Raw genomic sequence first — 26,058 nt, 5'->3', positions numbered from 1 at the left:
CAGGCTGGTCCTCCATGAATGACTGTCAAATGGAAAACAGAATTAGGAACCAAAGTAGTGGTGTAGACAAAAGGGGCTGGAACCTCAGAGGAGAGAGGGATCATGGGAGATTGGAACATCTCTGGAAGGTTAGGGGAAGAGATGACAAGTAATGTGAATCCTAAAGAAAGCGGATTAGTTGTTGGGGGTGCTAAGTGTGGATGGCAAGCTAAGGAAGCAGGGATCTGCATGACCGTTTGGAGTCAGTAGGAAGCTTGGTGGAGTGGGAGGTGGGAGTCAAGCAGAGAAGGCCTCCCATGTCAGATAGGGAAACTGCACTTGATCCTGGGCAAGGGGAAGGTATGGAAGGCTTTTGAGCAGGGGAGTGATACAATGAGAACAGCATTTTGGAAGCCAGCATGGAGGGGAGGCTGCCAAAAGGATACAAGGCTGAGGTTATTACCATGCCCTGGGTGAAGAAATGCGGTCTGGGTTTGGAAAGGAAGGGATAAACATGACTTTTCAAAGGAAGACATAATCGCCACAAGGGCCACCAGAGAGCCGTCAAAGGTGTGTCCAAGGTTGGAGCTCTAGTGACCAAGAGAAGGGTGTCAACTTTGACAGAAATGACATCATGCGTGGTTGACAAAATGAGACCACATCCTTTCGGTCATGATTCATTGTCTTTATTAACAATGTCTCTGGACTCTGGAAGAACAGACTGTTAATTCATAAAGCAATATTAACATTGTCATTCTCTACAAGAAAAACTTTTGCATAAATAACTTAAGTGAGAAAATAAATATGTAACTTAACTCTTTAAAAACCACTACTTTCATTCTTGTGGACAAGTCCCACGTGGAAGAATTACAAAAAAACGACCAGTCCTGCAGGCTTTCATATGTCATGTGCTTCTGTTTAAAACTTTTTTTTTTTAACAATTAAAAACTACACAGAAAGTAAGAGGTTGTCTGGAAATGATTTTCAAAAAGATTTTTGGGTGGCAGCTATTATGCTCTGCAGTTTCTCAGCATATGTACAGCACTTGTAGTTTTTCCCCCAATAATATTCTTTTAGTGTAAGATATGCCATCACATGTAAGAGCAGTAAGAAGCTGTTTTCTAGGCAGAAATGTGTCTGTGAGTGGCGGGCAGAAGGCGGTGTCTCAAAAGGGATGTGCTGGTCTGTGAGTTTGTGACGGCTGCTCCCTCGGGCCTGCAAGGCCAGTGTCCTTGAACCTTTCACTTCTCTTCGGAAGGTGACTTTAAAATATGGCTATGGGTCGGGGGAGGGATGCTGCTCTTTGGGAAGTTGGGGCGGATGTGATTTCTATCCCTCCCACCACCCTCGGACCCTCTCCTTTTCTACCCCAATGGATGATGTTATTTCTTTGAGATGGAGGGGTGGAGGTAGCCAAACATCTGGGGAAGCCAGGCTGGGAAGCAGCATAGCTTCTTCCAGGAGTTTGTCAGCCGTAAATATGTCAGCCATAAATAGACTCTTTACTTTTTTTTTTTTTTTTTCTGTTTGTTTTTCATCTTTGGCTGTCAGAAGAGAGCATCACAACTCTGAAATCTGGAAGTGACCTTGGCACTGAATCAATGCAACCGCATTCATTCTTTCTCTTTCTCTCTCTCTCTCTCTCACCTCTGCCCATTCAAAAGGCACTGGAGTCCTTGGAATCATATGCCAATAGTCTCCTCGAGATCCTATTCCCACCTCCACCCTCATTTTACAAAGTGGAAATTGAGGTCCCGAAGGAGAATTGTGTAGTTCAAGGTTACACAGCAAGTTAGTGGCAGAGCCAGGACTAGAAACCACATCTACAGTTGCCCCCAGTCTTGTGCTCTGGGCACGCCTCAGGCTTTCTGATGGGCAGCGAGGTGCAAGGGGGAATCTTATCCAACTTTCTTAACCAGTCCCTGGACTTTCACACTCCCACACCGCTCCCTTAAAACCCCAGGGCGGTGAAAATGCTTCCATTTCTGCCTCCTCTGAAGTGGGACCAGCAAAGGTAGGCGGCCCCAGAGGCGGGGCTGCGTGGCTCAGTGTCTGTGACTCTCAATTCCCTCCCCTGCCCCGTGGGACCCCTCAGCTGGCGGGCTGAGGGGGGCCTTGCCGGCGCCCGGGATTCCTCAGGGCCTGGAAGGTCTCAGCCCCCTGCCCTGGGTTGCAGGCATTTACAATGAAATATAAACAATCAAACCACGCGCAGAGGACAGAAATGTGGGGCGCGGGTTCAGGGCCGGGGCGCCCGCCGGTGGGGAGGGGCGCGGGCGGGGTCTAGTAGGCGTTCTCCAGCTCGGCCTGGTTGGCTTTGGCGCTCCGGGCGCGGGGCCGCGGCTTCCGGCCCTTCTGCGGCCGAGCGGCCTCGGTCCCGAAGTCCTTGAGCTCCGACTGGTTGTGGAAGCGGGTGAGGCGCTTGCACTTGCACGAGGCCACCAGGCGCACCTTGCGCGCGCGCGGCGCCGCACCACCGGGACACAGCAGCTGCACGCGCTGCGCGCGGTAGCGGTCGGGGATGCAGCGGAAGTCGGGCCCACTAGGTCGCCACCACTTGCCGCGGCCGATGGCGTTGGGCAGCAGGCGCGCCGGGCCGCACTGGCCGGAGCACACCAGCTCGGTGACCGGCTTGGCGCTGCGGCACGGCCCATCGGTCACGTAGCGGGTGAAGTGCAGCTCGCGGCAGCTGTACTCGGACACGTCTGTGGAGAGAGGCGCGCGTGAGGGTGGCCGCCCGCCTGGCCACCCCTGCCCTGGACCGGCCCGTCTCTCTCCACCCCAGCCCTGCTTTTGCCAAGCCTGTCTCCAGAGGCTTTTGCCCCTGAACATCTATTGCAGGAAGGTCCCAGATGCTCTAGAGCTGGTGGAAAGCTCTCCTGCGCACCCTGTCCCCTCGGAGCCAAATGACTGCTGGGGTTCAAACATCAGGGCTCCATCGCTCACTGCAGGTGTCATCTTGGGCAAGTTCCTTAACCTCTCTCTTCTTCCTGTCTGCAAAATGGGCCGCCCCAAGCATTGCGAGTTAATCCATTACACACGCAATGCAGAGAATACCATTTGGCACATATAGCTGAAAGCGTCGGCTGTTATGTATTATTATTATCATTTCTCTTCTGGGGTCTTCTTATGATTTAAGCCACACTTGTGCCGCAGGGTCCCTGGCCTGGGCAGGGTAAGTACTCAGCACACCTTCTGCCTGGCTCTGGCTTCTCCCAAATTCCTTTTCCAGCCACTTGGGAGGGGTGGACAGGGGATGGAGAAAGGAGTAGAGGTTAATTGAAGGTAATAAATCAGGGCAGCTGCTGTGGAGGCGAGGGACTGAAGGGGAGGTGATCAGGACAGGAATTCATTAGACTTGAAAGGAATCAAAGGCAGTGTGTCCAACCCCCTCATTATCAATGAGAATATTGAGGCCCAGCCAGAGAAAAGAAATTGCCCAAAAGCCTGGGGTGCATCTCCGGACTCCACTTCCCTGGGGTCCCAGCACCTTTTGGCTCCGGCAAGAGTGGAGGCTCTGCGTTCGAGCATCCATGGGAGGCTGGGCTGGGGGATGGAGCTGAGGGCTGCTTTTTACTGTAGGTACTTTCCTACCATAGGGGCCCTGAGCTCTGTCCCAAAACCTACAGGTTCAGCTGCCACAAACATTGACCTGGCTCTCTGCTGGGCACATTTCTTGTTCTGTGTTATCTGAATGGGCGCCTCATGGTGATACTCCCTGGGCAGGCAGAGATTGGGCTCTGAGGCCTGGCCTGATCCCCTGCACACACCTTGACCATGTCTCCTATGGTGGACTTAGATGGGTGGGAGCTTTTTAAATAGCTGGTCGTTGTGTGAGTACCAGTCCACCCCCAAAGGTTTCATGGGGATAGTTCCAATGTGACAAGAAAGAATGAAAAATAGTCTGAAGACCAAACCAGAGAGGGGACAGAGAAGGCCACCCCCCACCCCCACTCTGAAGAGCAAGCACAGCAGGGGAGATGTGGCCACTGCCATCGTCTGGGGCTGCTTTCTGGTTTGTGGGCTGGTTTGCATCCTCACCTCTGCAGGGCTGGAGTGTGTGTGTGGTCAGGGGGGCATTTGCCCAGGGAAGGGGGCATTTTGCGGCTTTTCGAGAATAGCGCCCCTAGGCCAGGCACTTCCTCTGCAGATCATGACTTTGTTTTGAGCATGTGGCTTCCTCGGGGGCTGTGGCCTCTCGTGGGAGTCCAGCAAGGTGGACATTTTGTGTTTGGGTTCCTTACAGCCCTTCAGGCAGTCACTGGAGCCCAGCTGACCTTGCCTAGAAGGGGAGCTGTGGTAGGAGGCGCCCTTGTCCTCCATTTTGAAGACAGAGGGTCCTGGCTGGCCTCCCATGGAGTTGCCCTTTTTAGCACCCCATAGCCCCAACAGGTTGTGAGGCAGGGAGGGCTGGGGTCCAGGAGCCTGGGCAGTGGACTTCTCTGCCACCTGGATAATGGTCAGAGGACAGGGAAGCTCTTAGTCTGAAGTGTCATTCCAGACGCCCCCATGGCCTCATGATTCCTGCCAATAGTAGAGCCAGATGCACACTGTCACCTGGGCTTCTCTGTGCAGGCCTGACCAGGAACCCAGGGTTCCTCTTCCTTCTCCCTCCCCTGGAATGAGGCAAGGTTGGGACTGGGGTGGCTGCTGAGGACAGATGTCCCTACTCCTGCACAGAGGATGCTGCTCTCCCCTCCAGGGCCTGGACTCAGCTGCACCCATGTCAGGGGCTAAAACTGTGCCGAAAACTCCCATTCCTTCAAGTGCCAGCTCCCTGGGCAGGCCGTGGGCAATGCACACTGCAGGGGTGCCTCTCTGGCCTTCCTCTCCCACTGCTTTGTGGAGATCTGTCCCCCACACCCCCCCACACACCAGGGCTATCTTGCAGTTGGATCAAACCAGGTTCACACCTCAGCTCTTCTCACTACCAAGTTACTGAGTGCCTGGAGCCTGTTTCTTCCCCTTCGAGCTGGGGGTTCACCTCCTGGGGATTCCATGATGTGGGTCTGTGTGGTGGGGACAGCCACCACCAGCATAGAGTGTCTGGTGCCCCACAGGTGCTGTTCTGTGGATGGGAGGCTCCCTTACCTTGTTCCCTTCCCAGTGGTACCAGCAGCTGGACGTGGCTCCTATATTCCCAGGAGGAGATTCTTTAAAACCTTTTCTTTTCTGAGCCCCTGAGCCTGTTCTGATGCCCTGATGCCATACCCTCACCACCCCAGCCTCCTCCCTGCCCTGGGCTCTCACCAACGTCTGTTGCCTCATGCCTCTGCACCTGAATTTGAAGGCTGCACCAGCGAGCCATCCTTCCCCCACCTCCAGGCAAGACTGTTCCTCGACCAGTGCTGGCAGAGGCCAGCAATCTTCACTGGGTCTACCCCAGTCTTCCAAGCCTCCCAAAGAGAAGTTTCTAAAACCTCCCCAGGATCTTTTACTAAGAATTCTCTCCTCCACCCCATACCTTTGGTCTCAAAGGGGTGGTGGGGAGGCCGCCCTCCGTTCTCCGCCCGGTTCATGGTCTTGTTGTTCTCCAGCTCCGGTGGAGGCTCGGGGTACTCTCCGAGCTCGGGGATGATTTCCGTGGCATCATTCTTGAACGCCTGCCACCCCTGGCCCTCCACTACACAGAAGGCTGTGTGTACCAGCAGGCAGACGAGACACAGGGCCAGTGGGAGCTGCATGGTGCCAGCCAGAGGAGGGCACGCCACCTTCCAGTAGCACAGGCTCTGGTCTCCAGCCGAGACACGGTCGCCTTTTTAAAGCCCCTCTCTGCTTCATGCCAGCCAATGAGGACAGGCTGGGGCAGGGCTGGTCCCATGTTTCCCTCAGCCCCGGGGGGAGGGAAAGGGGTGTGCTCAGAGCAAACCCTCCCCAAAGACTTCTCCTCTAGCTCAGCAAACTTCCAAATTGCTGCTGGCACTCCCAGGTGACCCAGAGAGAGGGAGCGTGTGAGGCAGGGCCCAAGCCTGCTCTCCGGCACCTCCCACGTGCTGGCGGCTGTGGTTTTCAGATATCAAAATGAGCTCCGGCTTTTAATTGTCTGTCTCCCTGGGCCCTCGGGCATTCTCAAAACAAACTGTGGACCCGCTCAACAAAGAAAATGTGCAGTTCTGAGTGCTTCGCGGGGCTGAGCCCGGCCTATTCCATTTCTCAGGCCAAGTTCATTTGTCACCCCACCAACAAATGGCCCAAGGCGTTTCTGTTTGACCCCCATAGACCCAGCCAGAGGCAAAAAGATGCTTTTAAAGAAATCCCATTGGTCCCAACTCCACAAGTCTCAGCATTCATTGTCCTAACCAAGAAAGCCTCTCTTGGTATTCTCTGGAAGGCAAGAGAGAGAACTAGAGGGTCAGAGCAAGGGTGCCCACTTGGGAGAGGGGGCAGGATTCTGGTTACAAATCGAGGATGCGCTGGTCACTCAGGCTCCTGTGATAGACAGCACAGAGGAAATCCCAGCTCATGCTCCTCAGGGATCCTGTGCACTGTGACAGGCACTTCTGAGCCAGGGCACTTACTGTGGCTCGCAGGGTGATGTGCTGAAGACAGTCATTTCCCCAACCAGTCTGTGTGTGTGAGAAGACAACACCAAATTCCTTTCCTTAGCAAAAGCCACAGCCAGCGTTTTTAGTGCTGACATTTTATTTTCTTGTCTTCCAGCTGGTTACATTTTTCAAAAACAGTTTTGAGTCCTGTATGGAAAGCTTCATTGGTGCACACCACAGGATGTGTTCCATGAAGCCATCCCAGGACCAACTGGTCACAAAGAAGCTAAGAGAAAATGTTGCCTTGGCCCTGCATATAATGAGCCACACAGGGCCGGGGCGGGGGGCGGGGGGGCAGGTAGAGGCGTGGGGGAGAAGGGTTCACACCTGAGGTGCAAGAAGAGAAAGGAAGGCCAGAGGAGTCTTTCATTGAAGACAGATTGTTTGAGGACAAGCAGCTCCTGTGAAGAGGCTGCCCAGACCCTCTGGTATTTTAACTGGGCAATGAATCAGTATGCCCCACCTGCAGAGCCTCTGCAAGTCCTTTGCCACCTGCCTCAACTTGCAAGTCGCTGTGTCCATCTGCAGCCGACTGTCCTCCTTTCCATCATCCATCATCCGACACATGAATGCAGCTGCTCTGACAGTTTTACAAGCCAGACAGAAGCCCCCTCAGGAAGGGCCCTCTCTGATACCTGCTTCCTAAGTCAGTTTCCTTCAGGGCAGATGAAAACAGCTGTGGCCATTGTTGGGGGTGATCTATCTCTCCCAGCAGAGCCGGTAGTGTTGTGAGAAGCTGGCCCTCCGCGCCTCCTCCCCTTGTCTATGACCCTCCAGCCTCCTTTTCCCTTGCTCTGGAATGTGGACTGTTAACCCTCTCATGACCAGATGACTGCCTTCTTGCAATGGACTTGGGAGAGAGCAGTTCTGATGCCTGGGTTCCTTGAGCAGGTAGGATGGATGCTTATAGCCCCACCTGCTGTTGGGAGCGGCTGGACCGTCTGCATTAAACAGAGGCAGTGGGATTCATCCCTGGAACGCGTCTGCCACCTGCTGGAGACAAAAGGAGGGGTGACTGCAGGATGGCAAGTCTCAGGACTGGACGTGCTTTCCTTTCCTTTCCTTTCCTTTCCTTATTTGGAAGTGAAGTAATATTAAAAGGAAAAAGAAGAATCCAGTGGACTTGAACCTCCAAATGATCCACACCCCTCTGAATGGCTCAGCGAGAACCTGCTGTGACATCTTCTGCCGTTTCATTTAATGTTAAGTCATTGACAGCTCTTTATTTTTACTCAGTCCACAAACTTGTCATTGTTCACAGTATTCCCTGGAATTAAACCCCCAGGGTTTTAGCTGATTCCTATTGTGAGTAGTTTAGGTTATTTCCAATTTTTTTTCCTATTTTCAGCAGGGTTGCTATGAACATCCTTGTACGGCTGAAATTTTTTTTTTTCTTTTTTTTGGCAGATTCTCTCTGTGGCCCAGGCTGCAGTGCAGTGGCACAATCTTGGCTCACTGCAACCTCCACCTCCTGGGTTCAAGCAATTCTCCTGCCTCAGCCTCCCGAGTAGCTGGGATTACAGGAATGCACCACCACGCCTGGCTAATTTTGTATTTTTAGTAGAGACGGGGGTTTCTCCATGTTACTCAGGCTGGTCTCGAACTTCTGACCTCAGGTGATCTGCCCAACTCGGCCTCCCAAGGTGCTGGGATTAGAGGCATGAGCCACAATGCCCGGCCTCGGAGTAATTTTTTAAATTAAAATTTTAAAATGTGGATATAATTATAAATTTAAATATACTTATAAGAAATAAAAGCCTGGGCAACATGGTGAGGCCTAGTCTCTACAAAAAATTTAAAAATTAGCTGGGCATGGGGTCGCACGCCTGTGGTCTTAGCTACTTGGGAGGCTGAGGTGGGAGGTTCACTTGAGGTTGAGGTCGAGGCTGCAGTGAGCCATACTCGTGCCACTGCACTCCAGCCTGGATGACAGAGTGAGACCCTGTCTCAAAAAATAAAAATAAAAAAAAGAAAATGCAGACTCCGTGTATCCTTTATCCAGTTTCCCACAACAATAACACCTCGCGAAACTATAGGACAATATCACAACTAGGATATTGATATTGACACAATTTACCAATCTTACCCACATCTCCCGTGGTTTAACCTCTACTGTGTGCGTGCACACGCATTCACGTGTGTGTATACTTAGTTCTATGCAATCTTGTCACGGGTAAATTTGGGGATCCACCACAGTCAAGATAAAGCACAGCTCTGTGACCACAAGTCTTTCTCCTGTTGCCCACCTCCTTCCCTCCTTTTCCCTCCCTCCCACAACTAACCCCTGGCAACTACTCATCTAATCTCCATTTCTGTCATTTTTTTTTTTTTCACTTCAAAATTGTTACATAAATGCGGCCAGGTGCGGTGGCTCACTCATGTAATCCCAGCACTTTGGGAAGCCGAGGCAGGCAGATCACTTGAGGTCAGGAGTTCGAGACCAGCCTGGCCAACATGGCGAAACCCTGTCTCTACTAAAAATACAAAAATTAGCTGGGCATCGTGGCACGCACCTGTAATCCCAGCTACTTGGGAAGCTAAGGCAAGAGAATCGCTTGAACTCAGGAGGCGGAAGTTGCAGTGAGCTGAGATCGCGCCACTGTGCTCCAGCCTGGGTGACAGAGTGAGACTGTCTCAAAAAAAAAAAAAAAAAAAAGTTATATAAATGGAATCAATTAGTATGTAGCCTTTGTGGATTTTTTTTTCACTCAGCATTATTTCCATTATCCAAGTTGTACATATCAGTAACATGTTCCTTTTTCTTTTCTTTTTTTTTTTTTTTGGCTGAGTAGTATTCCACAAAGTTTAAAAAAACAAAACAAAACTTTAGAGTTATTTCTGGAAGTGAATGCTGTGTCTGAGGGAGTGTGAAGAGTTTGGTGGTCTGATGAGGGTATTGCAGGGCTGTTTTCCAGAAAACTCAGCCCAGTCCCCGCCCTCACCTGCAAAATAGAGGCTCCCATAGGTGGTACTTTGATGAGGCTGCCGTAACTAAGTACCACAAATTGGGTGGCATAAACAACAGAAGTCATCTCACAGAGCTGGAGGTTAGGAGTGCAAGTTCAAGACGTTGGCAGAGTTGGTTCCTTCGAGGACAGTGAGGAAGGCCTTTTACCTGCCTTCTGCTGGCTGCTGACAAGCTGTGGCATTCACTGGCTTGCAGAAGTGTCACCCCCAATCCCTGCCTTCATCTTCACATGGTATTCTCTCTGTGTTCGAATTTTCCCTTTTTTCTAAGGAGGTCAGGCATATTAGATTAGGCCCAGCCTAATGACCTCAACTTAACGAGTTACATCTGTAATAGCCGTATTTCCAAATAAGGTCACATTCTCAGGTACTGTGACTTAGGACTTCAATATATGCATTTGGGAGGAATGCAGTTCAACCCATAAATAAGACTGTCAACACTGGGTTTGGAATGTTGATTTTTTTTTTTTTTTTTTTTTTTGAGACAGAGTCTCGCTCTGTCACCCAGGCGGGAGTGCAGTGGTGTGATCTTGGCTCATATAACCTCCACCTCCTGGGTTCAAGCAATTCTCCTGCCTCAGCCTCCCGAGTAGCTAGGACTACAGACTCCCGCCACCACACCCAGCTAATTTTTGCATTTTTTTTGTTTTGTAGAGATGGGGTTTCGCCATGTCGGCCAGGCTGGTCTTGAACTCCTGACATCAGGTGTTCCCACAATCCCATAAAGTGCTGGGATTGCAGGCGGGAGCCACCGCACCCAGCCGATTTTTTTAAACATTGAATTTAATAGTTGAAACTTAATTTCTAGAAAAGCTGCTTTTCCATGTGATTATTTACCAGCTTTTGTTTCTGTCGAGTTGCTTCTTCCGATGTTTACTCGCCAAACATTTAATAAAGCAAGGGGGACATGCACTCCCTCTCCAGGAGCTCGCATACCATGGAAGAAATAATTGCCGCATCCAAACAACTCCACTACCAGATGGAAGGTGATCAATGCCACTGAAAAAAAGGTTCAGATGCTTTTTTCTAAAAAAAACTTTATTTTTTTTCTGGAGCACTTTTAGGTTCACAGCAAAACTGAGTGGATGGTACAGAGATTTCTCATTTATGTCCTGTGCCCACACATGTACAGCTGCCCCTGTTATCAACATCCCGCCACCAGAGTGGTGCATTTGCTATGATTGATGAGCCTACATGACACAACATTATCACCTGAAGTCCATGGTTTACATCACAGCACTAGTGTTGTACATCCTATGGCTTTGGACAAATGTATAATGACATACATCTACCATTATAGTATCATACAGATGGGCAGTATTTTCATTGTCCAAAAAAAGTACGTGCTCTGCCTATTCATCCCTCCCCGACTTTCCCCAATCCCTGGCAACCACTGATCTTTTTACTGTACCTTTATTTTTGCCTTTTCCAGGATGTCATATAGAGTTGGAATATACCCATACATAGTCTTTTCAGATTGGCTTCTTTCAGTTAGTAATATGCATTTGGGGTTCCTCCATGTCTTTTCATGGCACGAACAGCTTTTTTTTTTTTTTTTTTTAGCACTGAGTAATACTCCATCGTCTTGATGTATCACGGTTTATCTAGTCACCTACTGTCATCTACTGAAGGACATCTTGGTTGCTTTCAAGTTCTGGCAATTATTAATAGAGGTGGTATAAACATTTTGTACAGGTTTTTTGTTTTGTTTTGTTTTAAGACGGAGTCTCGCTCTGTCTCCCAGGCTGGGGTGCAGTGCCGTGATCTCAGCTCACTGCAACCTCCGCCTCCTGGGTTCAAGTGATTCTCCTGGCTCAGCCTCCCGAGTAGGTGGGATTACAGGTGAGCACCACCACACCTGGCTAATTTTTGTATTTTTAGTAGAGAAGGGGTTTCCCCATGTTGGCCAGTATGGTCTCAAACTCCTAACCTCAAGTGATCTGCCCACCTCAGCCTCCCAAAGTGCTGGGATTACAGGCATGAGCCACCATGCCCAGCTGTGTGCAGGTTTTTATACGAACGTTAAGTTTTCAAATCATTTGAATAAATACCAAGGAGCATGACTGCTGGATTGTGCAATAAAAGTATGTGTAGTTTTGCAAGAAACTAAACTGCAAACTGTCCTCCAAAGTGGCTGTACCATTTTGCATTCCCCACTGAAACAAAGAGTTCCTGTTGTTCCACATCCTCACCAGATGCATTTTTTTCAAAAGGACAATTTTCTTATGGGCCTTCAAAGGAGAGAACAATCTCTTTCCCCTGGGGAGGATCTGGGATCCTTATGGTAAGATGTGGCATTTGGACCAGACTTTGAATGACAGGCCAAATTTGGAAAGTATATTATGCTCCTTTGACTCCTTGGGATCATAGAATCTTTGATCTGGAAGGACTCTCAAAGGTCATCCGGTTTCATTCTCTACTTGGTTCTGGAGGAGGCCCCTATCTCTAATTAATGGAAACTGAGGATTCTCCTTATTGGCTGCATTTTAAAACAGATTTTGCTCCCACTTGTAGGTGGTAAAAAGGAAATATCTGGATTGGGAGGGCAAACTTCTGCTTTTAGGCAGTAGCCTGCATTGAGGGACGTCCAAATCACCTTGCCTTTATTTACACATCCATACACAATGGAATGCTATGTAGCTGTTAAGATGAAGGGGGTAGAACAATAAAAACAATAACCATAATATAAGCTAAGCAAAACAAACAACAAAGCAGAGATATCTCTGTATGTACACACGTATGCACATATGTGTGCTTATATATGCTTGACATTTTCCTTTAAGGATATGATGCTTATGGGGAGACAGATTGAAGGAGCAAGTGACTCACTTTTCCGTATAAGCCTTTTGCATTGTTTAAGTGTATTACTATGTACATATAGTATTATTTTTAATGAAAAATTTTTTAAAAATTATACTTAAAAACTTTTACCTGTTTTACATTCTAGTGCTCTGCCTTAAGATTTTGTGTAGAACCATAAAGATTACATTGTCAGAGTCTTGACAAACAGGAAGCGAGTCCAATTGCTTCATGTGATAGAGGGAATGGGAACCTTGAGAGGCTTTCTCTGCCCAGACTTCTGTCTGGGAGGAAAAGGCACCTACTTTCTCTAAGGTTTTTTATTCAAAGGAACATAGCACCAATAGTGGAATTTAAGGCATCTGGGGGAAGGGGATATGTTTAGGGACTGTTCATTTGCAGGATCACTCAAATCTCAAAATGTCACCCAGTCATCACGTGAGGCTACCTTGAGATGAACACCCTAGTCCCCTGCTTTCTTAGAAGCACAAACCTTACCTCCTTCATTCAGGACCATTATGACCATTCTACCTAAGAATATTCCTACCAGAACATTTCTGGTACTGGAAAGGTGTTCATCAATATCTACTGCATAAACAGTGCCATCATGGAACCTATAACTAGCTCAGAACGACTATGTTTTAGATGATTATTTTTAAAAAGTTAGAAATCGCAAATATGAAAGCTAAGCCCAAACAAAAAAAGCTAAGCATAAAAACGTAAAAGAATATCAACTGTGATAAGAAGGACAAAAAAACAATACCTTTGTAATGTAAGACATTTATTTTGGCTAAAGTTTTGGTGTTTTAACACTGATTTGTGATACAATGGACATTAAACTTCCTTTAAAAAAGAAAAAACCAATTTGGTAGCTCTCCCTTTTCTGTCCAGAAAAATTCACTCTTTCACAATCAAATTACCCTAAAATTTGGCGGAGTTAGGAGGCAACAAAAGTTAAGCTTCCAACGAATCTGTTCTCTCAACCGGAAATGTCTTCTATTTCCAATCAGGATAAAACCTTGACTTACTTGCAAGGACTATCACGGTTAGCCCTTCAGTGATTCCTGACACCAGTTCTGTGAAAAAGAAAATTTCCTGCGAGAAAAGCTCATGTCTTCATATTGAAGATCAGTGCTTTTTTTTTTTTTTTTTTTTTTTTTTTTTTTTTTTTTTTCCTTTAAAACAGTAGCATCTTAACTTGTGGCACAAAAGGCACCAACATTCCCTTTCCAAACCATCCATCACCATGGGTGGAAGGCAGCGCCACCTGCTGGCCATCGTATTATGGCTCACATACCCATAATTTCCTTGCGGTGCTGAATTCCAAGTGGGGATTATTAGAGACCCCTCAGAGCCAAAAGGGAACCTTAGAGGTCTTCTAGATGAGTCCCCTCATTTGTAGGTGGTGGTTTCTGGATAACTCAGAGTGGCAGGGACACAGACGAGCCTGTGGAAAGGTATACTGCTTTAAGATTGAAAAGAAAACCATTTGGCGCTCTAATTTTGCCTGGATGGTGCTCTGTCAGTCAAAGAAAGGGAACAGGTCTGGGGAGGGGGTAAGGGCACCCTGAGTTCCTGTTCCATCACTTCCCAGGCAGTAGAAGGCTGTCCAGGAACACCTCCCATCCACAACTGGGCATGTGTTGGCTCTTACACAAGAGACTTTAATTTTACTTGAAGAACTAAGAGCTAAATCTTGTTAAGTAAATACGGGGTTTCAGGGGTGAAGGACTATCAAGAAATCCCAAGTTATCAGCATAAAAGTAGTCCCAAAGTAAAGGCAGTAATTCTCCCAATGGCCTTTTCTCCCTCATGCCCCCACAGAGACTTTCGAGAGGTCCTAGTTAGCCAGCCACACCAACCTGCTGTGTTCGCGTAAGTAGCTGTGCCTGTCCCATGGGGTGACCACTGCCTGGTCATGGGAGGGGAGCCCCAGCCCCAGCTCCCTAGCCTTTTCCAGGAGCAGAGCAGAAAGCTCTACTTCGGGGTGCTACATCCCACCTGGAGAAAGAGCTGCACATTCTAGCCTATGAGGGACCCACCCTTTTCACTTGCTTCTCCGGGGCTGGATTGAGGGTAAGTGCAGTACACCTGGAAATCCCAGGGAGCCCCCTTCTTGAGAAAGAGTATCGTATGAAAGAATCCAGCTTCAGGGAGCAGCAAACCCAAAATCTTGCCCAGCTCCACCTTATGGAGCTGGACAACCCTGGGGGCCAGGCCCTTAATCATTCTGAACCTCAGTTCCTTTTTTTAAAAAAGGTCACAATACAAGAACAAGCTCTACTAACTTTACAGGGTTACTGTGAGGCTCAAGTTAGATTAAGTTGGAAGGCTACCTAGAAGCTGTGCAGTGAGGTACCCAGTTTAGAGGATGGCCATTTCACTTAGGTGGGTTTATCTGGACACCTTTTTCACTATCTGGAGAAGAAGACACATACTGGTTGTTCAGGGCTGCTGTGGTCACAGAGAAAAGCGGACAGCAAATGACCAGGCTGGGCAGGGCTGCTTCTGTGTGATCAGAGACCTTCACAGCCGGGAGTGAGGCCTTACGCCACACCTGCTTCTCCGTGTCCCAGCCAGGAGCTCCTGGCCAACTCTGAAAAAGGCACATTCCCTACCTTGGCATATTAACACTGCCTGAATTTAAATGTAAAACTGAGTTGTAAATAGTCAACAAAAGTCCCTGATATTTCTTTCGTTTTAGGTAAGACTCCTTCACAAGGCCTTGCGAGTGATCCTACCATGAATTCAGTCTTCTGGGAGCGTGACACACCCACCAGAACAATGCCCTATATATATTTGGTGCTCAAAAAGTGTTTAATTTCTTAAACTTTTATCAGACACCTATGTGCAAGGTGCTGGGGGCATGGCTGAGGACCTTCTCTTTGCCCAGAGTGACCCTGAAGATAAATAGCATCACGATCACTTTCCATAATAACAATAATGTAAAATCCTAACAAGACTGTATTTAAAACAAAACTCTTATATTCTGGCAAATGTGCATACACATGTGAGGGCTAGTGCATTCCAATATCATCCTTAGAAAGTCTTTTGAAAGGTTTATCGTGTTTGGGTTTTTTTGCTCTACCACCAATAAAGGATCCATTTGGACACTCCGCCATGTCTCATGTCTGCCTGGCTGAGTCACTTCAGGGATCCTGTGCTGGCACCAGAGAGCTGTAAGAGCCACCTGCAATGGGCAGGGTGTGTGCCTGGGACCTTTCACTTCCCTGCTTGTCTTCTGGCCGCGTTTCTGAGAGGCACACCCCCCCACACACCCATGCACACACACTGTAATTGGCCAACTTCCTCCTTCTGTTCTTGGAATAGCAACCGAGACAAAAAGCAGTTAGCACGAGTGGCTTGGGCTTGCCAACACTATAATTCAGGACAAAACCCTTGTAATTCTCCAAATGGTGGGGTTTTTAAATAGGTTGGACTTCAACACCCTGTTTTCTAAAAAAGAAAAAAAAAAAAGCATGCCCAAGGCATCACTCTTCTCAAAAACGAAGTGACTGAGATAAGATCGAAGGGAAATATTCCAGAGCAGCAGATTCTGAACTCAAGGCTTCCAAAGATTCACATTTTGAAAACTCTATGGATTTAGGAGGGTTCTCCAGGTTTGCCCACAAGGCCTCTTTGTGTAGGGACCATTCATCCTAAGGAAATCATTCAAATGCAGCCTTGCTGTGGGAATCTCCATCCACTAATAACTGACGGACACCCCCACCCCAGCTTCGGACCTCAAGACGTGAGAGGGCTGCCTATGCACAGGGTGTGGAAGGCTGTGGGGACAATGCGGGGCACAGACGTGGTGGGGAGAGTGGCCTGCATTTGCATAGTTCCTTTACTAGGGCTCAAGGTGTTGAGGTGCACACTCAAGAGAGGATTCGGGAGTTGGGGAAGGGAGGTCATGAGGGACCTGTGTGAGCATCGTAGGCCTTACACTTCCACACACCTCCTGCCCTGGGCCATCGGGAAGCATGCAGGCCACAGGCCTTCCCCCTCTGAGCCCCCATCTCAGGGAAAAGACATCATAAGTTACAGAAACAGGACAACTGGGGAGCAAGGACGCCCCCCTTGGCAAGCTTCTTTATGTGCTCCCCAGGGTGGGGAAAGTGGCCCAGGACTGTGTTGGGACAGACTTGTAGACAAGTGCCTTGTGATGCTGGGAGCAGGGTACAGTGTGTTTCCTAAACATGGCAGCTCGGGACACCTTTGCCCACGGCCTCCCCCACGGACCTCTCGAGCAGAGGCGGTGGGGGTGCCCTAGGGTTTCAACTTCCCCTCCTTGGCTAGTCTGTCATTGAGCTGGCAGAGCTGGGCCAGGAAGCCATCGTTGGGGCCGATCTCACGGTTCTGCCTCACGATGCTCAGGGCAGACTTGACGTCCATCTTCTGCCGCATCATGAGGTAGGCGATAACTAGCGTTGGGGAGCGGCTATAACCTTCCCGGCAGTGGACGAGCACCCGGCCTGTAAGAAACAGGGGAGACGTGGTGAGCTGGGGGCGTCCCATCACACCATGGCGTTGGTCAAGACTCTTCCGTGAAGTGCCACTTAAAAGCACAATGTCACGCCACTGTGTGCCTGCCAGAATAGCTAAAATGAAAAGGATGGAAAACCCAAAGTGCTGGTGAAGATATGGGGCAACTGGAACTCTTCTGCGTGGCTGGGGGAGGTGAGGCGTGAATTGGCACAACCACTTTGGAAAGCTGTGCGGCACGGCGGTATCTCCTCAAGCTGAACACGTGCATCCCCCTCTGGCCCAGCAATCCCACTCCCAGGCCCAGGTCCAATAGAGATACGCATTCACATTCACGAACATGGGCCAGAATGTTCACAGGCAACACTGCACATCATGGCCCACAGTTAGAAACCCCCAAAGGCCCATCCACAGTAGAAAGGACAAATACAAAGAATGACCAGCCTGCCACTTAGCAGAAGCAACACGGAGGCAGCACACACATATGAGGTGGATGAGCCCACAGAGTAGGAAAGCGGGCAAAACCATCTGTGCTGTCAGAAGCCTGCAAGGGGCTGGGCACAGTGGCTCATGCCTGTAATCCCAGCACTTTGGGAGGCCAAGGCAAGTGGATCACAAGGTCAGGAGTTCGAGACCAGACTGGCCAACATAGTGAAATCCCGTCTCTACTAAAGATATAAAAAAATAGCTGGGTGTGGTGGCGCGAGCCTATAATCCCAGCTACTCAGGAGGCTGAGGCCAGAGAATTGCTTGAACCCGGGAGGCAGAGGTTGCGGTGAGGTGAGATTGTGCTGAGATTGTGCTCCAGCCTGGGTGACAGAGCGAGACTCTGTCTCAAAAAAAAAAAAGAAGCCCGCATGGCAGAGGCCCTGGGAGCTGGGGATGGGGGTGGTGGAGCATAGAGACTGGGGGTGCTTTCCAGGGTGCTGGTAGTGTTTTGTTTCTTTTTTTTTGAGATGGAGTTTCGTTCTTGTTGCCCAGGCTGGAGTGCAGTGGCGCGATCTCAGCTCACTTCAGCCTCCGCCTCCCGGGTTCAAGCAATTCTCCTGCCTCAGCCTCCTGAGTAGCTGGGACTACAGGCGCATGCCACCATGCCCAGCTAATTTTTTTGTATCTTTTAGTAGAGATGGGGTTATTTTAATATAGTGTGTGTGTGCGTGTATATATATGTGTGTGTGTGTGTGTGTGTGTGTATGTGTGTGTATATATATATATAAATAGACACCATCTCTCAATATCCACAGGGCAGATTGGCTCCAGGACCTCCTGCCGATACCCAGATCCACAGATGCTCAAGTCCCTGATTATAAAATGACATCATATATGCAAATAACCTCTGCACAGCACATCCTCCCCTATACTTTAAATCATCTCCAGATGACTTATGATACCCAAGACAATGTAAACATTTATTAGATTATATCATCTAGAGAATAATGACAAGAAAAAAAATCTATACATGTTCAGTACAGACATAACATCTTTTTATGTTGTTTTTAATATTTTTCAGACTGCGGTTAGTTGAATCCACAGATGTGGAACCCACGGATATGGAGGACAGACTGTATATTCTATTGGTTCTGTTTTTTCTAGAGAATCCTGACCAATACACTGGTTATTAACTCATGATCCACCTAACCCCAAGGTGCCTCAGTTTTCTTATCTGGCCAATAGTACCCATTGCACAAGGTGGTTAGAAGATTAAAGGAGAGGACACATGAATCCTCTAGGTTAGCACCTGGCATCCATGTGCACTCAATAAATGTTACCCAATACTGGGCATCCTCTGGTAGCACCTAGTACACCCTCAACTACAGCAGCCCTGGTCCTGTGTCATTGCCAGACATGCGCAGATCGACTTTTCTCTCCCAGAGGACGAATTCTTTAAGAGCAAGAAATGGCCGGACATGGTGGCTCACACCTATAATCCCAACACTTTGGGAGGTCGAGGTGGGTGGATCCCCTGAAGTCAGGAGTTCGAGACCATCCTGGCCAACATGGCGAAACCCCGTTTCTACTAAAAATACAAAAAATTAGCTGGGCATGGTGGCACATGCCTGTAATCCCAGCTACTCAGAAAGCTGAGGCAGGAGAATCACTTGAACCTGGGAGGTGGAGGGTGCAGTGAGCCACTGTACTCCAGCCTGGGTGACAAGAGTGAGACTCCGTCTCAAAAAAAAAAAAAAAAAAAGGCAAGAAATGTGGGGCATTGATTTTTGGATGCGTTACAATCTCTAGCATACACTATGTGCTCAATAAATATTTGCTGACTAGCTGAGTGAATTATTACCTACTAACACCTCTATAAGGCCATTGTTTGGCAAGGAATCTGCTAGCCCAGAGTCCAACAGAGTCTCTTCTGCTCCTATCACCCTACCCCCAAAACACCACTCTATTTTCCCAATGCCTTCCAAATCAGGAAGCAGGAGTCCTCCACTTTCTTGCCCATTCACCCTCCGGCCTGTATGCCCGAAATATTCAAAGTGGGGCTTCCCCTGCCCCACCCTAGGAATGAGACCCTCTGCAGAGCAGCCACCTTACCATCTAGAACATACTCTGCATGCCCAGTGCACACAGAGCCTACTGGGAAAGGGGCCAGTTCAACCTCCCATTCCTCTAGGCTCAGCCCAGATGCCACCTCCTCCATGAAGCTGTTTTCCCAGCTGGAAGTGACTGCTCCCTCTTGAGCACCCTCAGCCATCCCACCCAGCTCTCAGTGATGGGTCCCTGGGCCCCACACACTGTCGGAGGCCAGCATGTTTCTGTTGACTCACTTCGCCACTCATTCTTAGAAGCATTTATACTTGGCATTAGAGCCCATGGAATTCTTCATCACTTGCTCATTCATCATTTGCAGTGTACCTACTATGTGCCTGATGCTACATCAGGTGCTAAGGAGACAGACAAGGAACAAAGTAGACCCAGCCTGAGGACAGGCTTCATGGAAGAGAGGACACCATGCCAAGGACAAGGTGGAGTTTGCCAGAGGAAGGGGTAGGGAGAGGCAGAGAGAACTTTTCAGACTAAAGACCCAGCACACCTGGACTGAGACAGGTCAAAAAAAGGGCGTGTTCCTAGTTGTTTGGAAAGAGGAAACAAAGTCAGAGAGCTTGAAATTCCCTGAATGAATAACCAATTGCTATTACACGAGAACAACAAAATCCTTCCCCTTCGCCCAGCCTATGTTTACACAGGGTGAGGAACTCAGTACAGCTGGAGTGGAGGAGGTGAGCAGGGTCGGGGGGTGACAGTGACCAGGAAGGACCATGAGGGGCCTGTCAGCAAAGTCTGCAGATACTCCGCAGTAAAGCTTCTCTCTGAGCCCTGAGCGTTCACTGTCCAGTGGTCTAGAAAATTCTGTTTACTGGAAATCATTCAGACAGTGAGCCTGCTGGGCCCAAGAGTCATCAGTGTAGTACAGCCAAGGCTGTTCACACCTCATGGGGGTCCCCTCCGCTGGGAGGGTTTGGGGTGGGGAGGGAGGAAGAGGTAAAGGGAGGAGCTGAGAGAAAGAGCTAAAAGCAGAAAGGGAGAAAGGGCGAGTGGCCCAGCTGCTCAGCTGATGTCTGCTTTGTGGCCTTCTAGGGTTTCTTGCTGGAATGCCTTGGTGACTGCCAGCGCCTTGGTAGTTCTCCTTCAGTCTTATCTTATATTTGGGGGCTGCAGGAAGTGTTTTGTAAGTGGCTGGAAGATTTGGCCAGGGGGGCTGTGGTTTGCTGACTGCCAACCTAAGCCGACCGCAGCTACCCCTTTTCTCCTTGCCAGGCAATCACGTGAATCTCTAGCCAATGAGATGTGAGGGGTGTTTCTGGGAAATGTTTTACTTGTTCTTCAAGAGAGAGACTGGGCATGGTGGCACGTGCTTGTAGTCCCAGCTACTCAGGAGGCTGAGGTGAGAGGATTGCTTGAGCCCAGGAGTTGGAGACCAGTCTAGACAACATAGCAAGACCCTGTCTCTTTAAAAAAGAGAGAGAGAGTGGCCAGGCGCGGTGGCTCATGCCTGTAATCCCAGCACTTTGGGAGGCCGAGGTGGGCGGATCACCTGAGGTCGGGAGTTGGAGACCAGCCTGACCAACATGGTGAAACCCCATCTCTACTAAAAATACAAAATTAGCCAGGCGTGGGGGCGCATGCCTGTAATCCCAGCTACTTGGGAGGCTGAGGCAGGAGAATCGCTTGAACCTGGGAGGTGGAGGTTGCGGTGAGCCAAGATCGCGCCATTGCTCTTCAGCCTGGGCAACAAGAGTGAAACTCCATCTCAAAAAAAAAAAAAAAAAAAAAAAAGGAGAGAGAGAAGAGGAAAAAAAAAAGTGGGAAGAGATGGCTACAGGGCCTCATCTGCTGTACTTTGTCCTGCTTGGATGTGGTGACTGGATCCCATCTTGGGACCGTGACGGGAGCACCCAACACTGAGGTGGCAGAAGAGAGAAAGGGAAAGGGCCTGGTCCAGATGCCACCATGGAGCTGCTGAATCAAGCAGCCCCTTAATCAACCAGCCCCCATGCTCCTTCACCTCAGGACTTCTTGCCATGCACATTAACACATTAACACATCTTCCTCATCGTTACAGCTGTTTGAATAGGGGACGTGTAAGCAACTGGAAACCAACCTGCAGCCAAAGTGCAGTCAAACGCAAGGACCCTGGGGCTGCCATGGTGTGAATGAGTTGCACATCCTGTGACACATGGGGCCACTTGACAGGCAGCCAGGTGAGCAGAGAGAGACCTACAGCTCTGTCATTCACCCCAGAAGATGGGAAACAAGGGAGTTTCCAAGAAGAGACCTGTTGTGGGCCTGTTTTCCAGAGGGACAGTCCAGTCAGAGCTGCCTCCCATCTTTTCCTGGTGGGAGGTCCCTTACCATTCTTTTGAGCCAAAGCCTGGTCAATGAAGTCGGCAGCCCTTTCAAAGTAAGCGCTGAGGTTGAACTCCTGTGTGTCGTTGGCCTTGATGCCCAGGTATGTGATGCCGGAGTCCTTGTAGAAGTTGGCATTGGTGTTGACGTGCATGAAGGACCTGCCCTCAGCCGCGTTCAGCACATGGGTGATGCCTAGTTTCTGCAGCTTGGGGATATCCTGAGCCACAGACCTGGACAGGAGACAGTGGTGGGGATGATTAACCAACCAAATGGCAGCCCCAGGGGGAGGAAGATGGAGAAGGATTTAAGCCTCTTGGCAAAGCAAGGAAACCCTCCATGCTCTGGCCCCTGCCAGCTTCTCCTGCCTCATCTTATGACCTCTTCCCTCACTCTGGCCATATCGAATTGCCAGCAGCTTCCCCAAATAGACTGGTGGTTTCATAGCCATGCTGTCCCCTCTGTCTGGAATGCTCTTTCCCACCTTCTCTGGAGAAATGCGCCCTCTCATCTTTCACACCCTCCGCAGTGTTTGTCTCCCCTCCATTCCATTTGGCCCCACGCTCCCTAAGCTGTGGTGGGGGTGTACATAGCCAACTGGTTACAGATGGGCTCTGGAACCAGACTAACTGGGTCTGCATCCAGCCCAGGTACTAGCCAGGCAATCTTAAGCAAGCCATTTAACCTTTCTGTGCCTCAGTTTCCCTCTCTGTAAAATGGGGATAACAGTGCCTTCTCCTTGAGGTTGTTATGAGTATTAAATGGGCTATTCCATTGACAGAGCTGGACACGGTAGTGAGCACTATGATTCTAATGCTTGATTGTGCTTCTGTGTTTAGACATCCAGGCTGTGAGCTCCTTGAGAGAGGAACCATGTCTGCTTTAAGTCTGTTTCCCCACCATCTGCTATAGTACCTGCTACATAGTAGGTGCTGAATAAATAAGCGGTGAATGAGTGCAAAAGAATAAATTTGTCACGTACCAGGCAGCCCCCTCCCTGCCCCCAGAGGGATCCTACCTGCCACATTCCACTGGCTACGTTTCCAAAGCTCTTTTGGGTGATTTAGTACTTGGGGAGTAAGTGGCCCCAACAGAACTATGGGAGGTTACAAAATAATTTATCTAAGGTCGGGTGCAGTGGCTCACACCTGTAATCCCAGCACTCTGGGAAGCCGAGGCAGGTGGATCACCTGAGGTCAGGAGTTCGGGACCAGCCTGGCCAACATGGTGAAACCCCGTCTCTACTAAAAATACAAAAGTGAGCCGGGTGTGGTGGTACATGCCTGTAATCCCAGCTACTCTGGGATTACAGAGGCTGAGACAGGAGAATCATTTGAACCCGGGAGGTGGAGGTTGCAGTGTGCCGAGATTGTGCCACTGCACTCTAGCCCAGGTGACAGAGTGAGACTCCGTCTCGAAAAATAAAATAAAATAAAATAAAATAAAAATAATAATTGGTCTGAATGGTGAAAAGGCCCCTTTATTTCATCTCACAAAACATCCCAGTCCAAATAGCAGTTTATACTTTATAAAATGCCACCTCCTGTGTGATCTTGTTTGCCCACTGCGAGCAGCCCTGTGAGGAACAAGGATGGCAATATCCCTGCTTAACAGAGCTTGAACTCAGGTCCAACAGGATGAGCAGAGGGATGGGCACAGGCCCCGTGTGCTGCTGGTGGCAGATCTGGGAGAAGACCTCCTTTCTCCCGACATCCAGCCCTGCTCTATCTTCCACCTCACTCTGCCCCTCATGCCCACATCTGCTGCAAAACCCCCAAGGCCTGGCACATGTGGCTCACACAGGCTCTGGCTCTGCCTTGTGAGGACGTGGCTGCGGCCCTGATTTTGTTAAGGGGATGGAGCCCAAATCCTCATGGTGCTTGGTGCTCACTGATCCTCCCTGTTGAGGAACCCCCACACCCCTGGCCAAGTCAAGGTCAGAGGTGCTTAGAGGGCAAGGGATGTATTTTCTACAGTGGCCATCAGCAATTGCCACTCTGGCTACACCAGACGTGTACAACCTTGGTTTCCACTTGGGAAGTGATGACAGCTGAATGGCCAACCTGCCCAAGCAAGCGGGATTCCTGAGGCTAACAAGGCCTGCTTGCTGCTTGGTGCAAGAGGAAGGGTGTCTCTAGAGCTTTCCAATTCCTGAAGCCTTTGGCTGACACTGTGGGACTCTGTTTATTCCTGCTTAGGACACCGCGCAAGACTGTGAAGCAGTGGCTGATAGAAAAAAACACTTTGAAGAGTCACTCCCATTCATCTCCCTTCTCTAATACTTTTTTTTTTTTGAGATGGAGTTTCGCTCTTGTTGCCCAGTTGGAGTGCAATGGTACGATCTTGGCTCACTGTAACCTCCACCTCCCGTGTTCAAATGATTCTCCTGCCTCGGCCTCCGGAGTAGCTGGGATCACAGGCGCCAGCCACCACGCCCAGCTAATTTTTATATTTTTAGTAGAGACAGGGTTTCACCATGTTGGTCAGGCTGGTCTCGAACTGCTGACCTCAGGTGATCCACCTGCCTCGGCCTCCCAAAGTGCTGGGATTACAGGCGTGAGCCATCGCGCCAGGCCTCTAATACTATTAATAATTCAACATTCAAAAAATTTACAATTATCATTATTACTATCTCTACTATGAATGAACATTGTACAGTGCCTGACATAAAGCAGGTGCTCAGACTGGTGAATGAATGATGGAATGGATGAGAACTGTCCCCATGAGGCTGGGGCCTGATGGACCCCTTCTAGTTCCATGATGACCCCCATTTCCGTGGCAGTCCTTGGCAGGCTAAACAGCAGGTCATAGCGGAGGTCAGGAAATACATACATGAACAAGACATTGACCCTGTCCTTGTAGTCCCTCACACACTCTGAGCCACCATTTCCTCCTCTGTAAAATGGGAGGAGGGTTAGTTTTGAGTTTTCAACATGCCATCCTTGGGCTGAGCCATGAAGCTTAGGATTTTGGTAACTGGGTCCTCAGAGTATCATGAAAATCCAACCTGAGCCTTTCCAAGGCTGTACAGGCATGCTAATATATTCTTTCTTGTGGCTCCTATTTCACATCTCAGAATGTTAACACTGGTTCTTTCCTGCTGATTAGACATTCTTACTAGAAAAAAATTTTTAAATTTAAATTAAAAAAAATCTCTTACTGGCCGGGTGCGGTGGCTCACGCCTGTAATCCCAGCACTTTTGGAGGCCGAGGTGGGCGGATCATGAGGTCAGGAGTTTGAGACCAGCCTGGCCAAGAGACCAGCCTGGCCAATATGGTGAAACCCCGTCTCTACTAAAAATACAAAAATTAGCCAGGCGTGGTGGCGGGCGCCTGTAATCCCAGCTACTCGGGAGGCTGAGGCAGGAGAATTGCTTGAACCCAGGAGGCAGAGGTTGCAGTGAGCCGAGATCTCGCCATTGCACTCCAGCCTGGGTGACAGAGCCTGGGGGTGAAAGGTCAAGAGCCTTTTCTAGGTGGTGGCTCAGGTCCTTAGGGGGGTTATCACTGGACCGTTCTAGAATCTCCTGTAAATCAAATCACATCTGGAAGGTGGGGGCCTGGAAATCCCGGCCCAGCTCCCCGGACTCGCTCGTTTGGGGTGTTTAGGTTCCCTGATCCGGGACTGCCGGGCCGGGAAAATTCCATGCCCGAATTGTGACGTCGGCCCGTTGCCATGGCGGCGAAGGCAGACATTCCGCGGTGACCTCACTGCAGAACCAGGCAGCTGTCACATGACGCGCGGGCAGGAGACCGGCCGGGCGACCGAGGGCCACCTGTTAAGTGAACATGGTAGCCCCGACCCCGCCCAAGGCCAAGCCCCAAGCGGGTGGCGGCTGGGACCCGGGCAGGCGCCACCCGGGCTCCGTGCACCCCGCTACGGGGAAGGGCCGCGCCCGGCCAGGCAGGGTTCCAGTTCCTTGGCCCCACGCGCGGGGGTAGGCGTCGACTCCAGGCCCCTCCCAAGCCCCCGCTGTGGCTCCCGGAGGGGCCATCGCGCCCGGGCTCCCCCAACCCAAGACTCGCGACACCCCGACCCCAGCCTCGGGTGGGCGGGGCGTCCCGAGAGGGACGGCGGGGCCGGGCTCGCGAAAGGGACTCACGCGTTGCCCACGTAGATCCGCGGGGTGACCTCGTTGCAGGGCTGGCTCGGGAGGCTGTAGCAGCCGCTGCCGTCCGAGAGCAGGTCGTTGAGATCCTGCACCGAGAGCTCGAACGAGCCCGACATGGCGGCGGCGGGGCCCTGCACGCCCGGCAGGAGCAAGCGAGGCGGAGAGCGGCGGGTCAGCTGGGCGGGGGCTCGCGCCGGGAGCCGCCCCGTCCCGCCCCTGGGGCGGGCCCGCCGGGCTCCGGGAGCTGCGGAGCGCGGGCGCCGTGACGCGGGGGCCCCGCGCGCCACTCCTGGGCGCGTCCCGGGGGTAAGACGCCA

General features: G+C 50.2%; 2 protein-coding genes across 2 annotated transcripts; both read right to left on the bottom strand.

Moving 5' to 3' along the window:
- Positions 1 to 256: 256 nt before the first annotated feature.
- Positions 257 to 5,713, bottom strand: SOST (sclerostin). The gene is made up of 2 exons (XM_003828171.5): positions 5,444 to 5,713; positions 257 to 2,684 (listed from the first exon to the last, which is right to left on the bottom strand). Exons 1-2 carry the CDS (start codon positions 5,661 to 5,663, stop codon positions 2,263 to 2,265), a joined length of 642 nt encoding a protein of 213 aa, XP_003828219.1. The 5' UTR covers positions 5,664 to 5,713; the 3' UTR covers positions 257 to 2,262.
- A 7,337-nt stretch (positions 5,714 to 13,050) lies between these two features.
- Positions 13,051 to 25,965, bottom strand: DUSP3 (dual specificity phosphatase 3). Its single transcript, XM_008953518.4, has 3 exons — positions 25,733 to 25,965; positions 21,636 to 21,862; positions 13,051 to 16,765 (listed from the first exon to the last, which is right to left on the bottom strand). The coding sequence occupies exons 1-3, from the start codon at positions 25,855 to 25,857 to the stop codon at positions 16,560 to 16,562; spliced, it is 558 nt and encodes a 185-aa protein (XP_008951766.2). The 5' UTR covers positions 25,858 to 25,965; the 3' UTR covers positions 13,051 to 16,559.
- Positions 25,966 to 26,058: the final 93 nt, after the last annotated feature.

The sequence above is a fragment of the Pan paniscus genome, chromosome 19, assembly GCF_029289425.2.
Source record: "Pan paniscus chromosome 19, NHGRI_mPanPan1-v2.0_pri, whole genome shotgun sequence".
NCBI lineage: Eukaryota > Metazoa > Chordata > Mammalia > Primates > Hominidae > Pan > Pan paniscus.
This window is presented reverse-complemented; position numbering and strand designations above follow the sequence as displayed.

What these genes read in the sequence shown, in the direction of transcription:
- SOST (XM_003828171.5), bottom strand. Translation starts at nt 5,663, where the DNA reads ATGCAGCTCCCACTGGCCCTGTGTCTCGTCTGCCTGCTGGTACACACA. An exon ending in CCACCCCTTTGAGACCAAAG is followed by an intron (nt 2,685 to 5,443) that starts GTATGGGGTGGA and finishes CTCTCTCCACAG; the next exon opens with ACGTGTCCGAGTACAGCTGC.
- DUSP3 (XM_008953518.4), bottom strand. Translation starts at nt 25,857, where the DNA reads ATGTCGGGCTCGTTCGAGCTCTCGGTGCAGGATCTCAACGACCTGCTC. An exon ending in CGGATCTACGTGGGCAACGC is followed by an intron (nt 21,863 to 25,732) that starts GTGAGTCCCTTT and finishes TCTCCTGTCCAG; the next exon opens with GTCTGTGGCTCAGGATATCC. An exon ending in GGCTTTGGCTCAAAAGAATG is followed by an intron (nt 16,766 to 21,635) that starts GTAAGGGACCTC and finishes TGTTTCTTACAG; the next exon opens with GCCGGGTGCTCGTCCACTGC.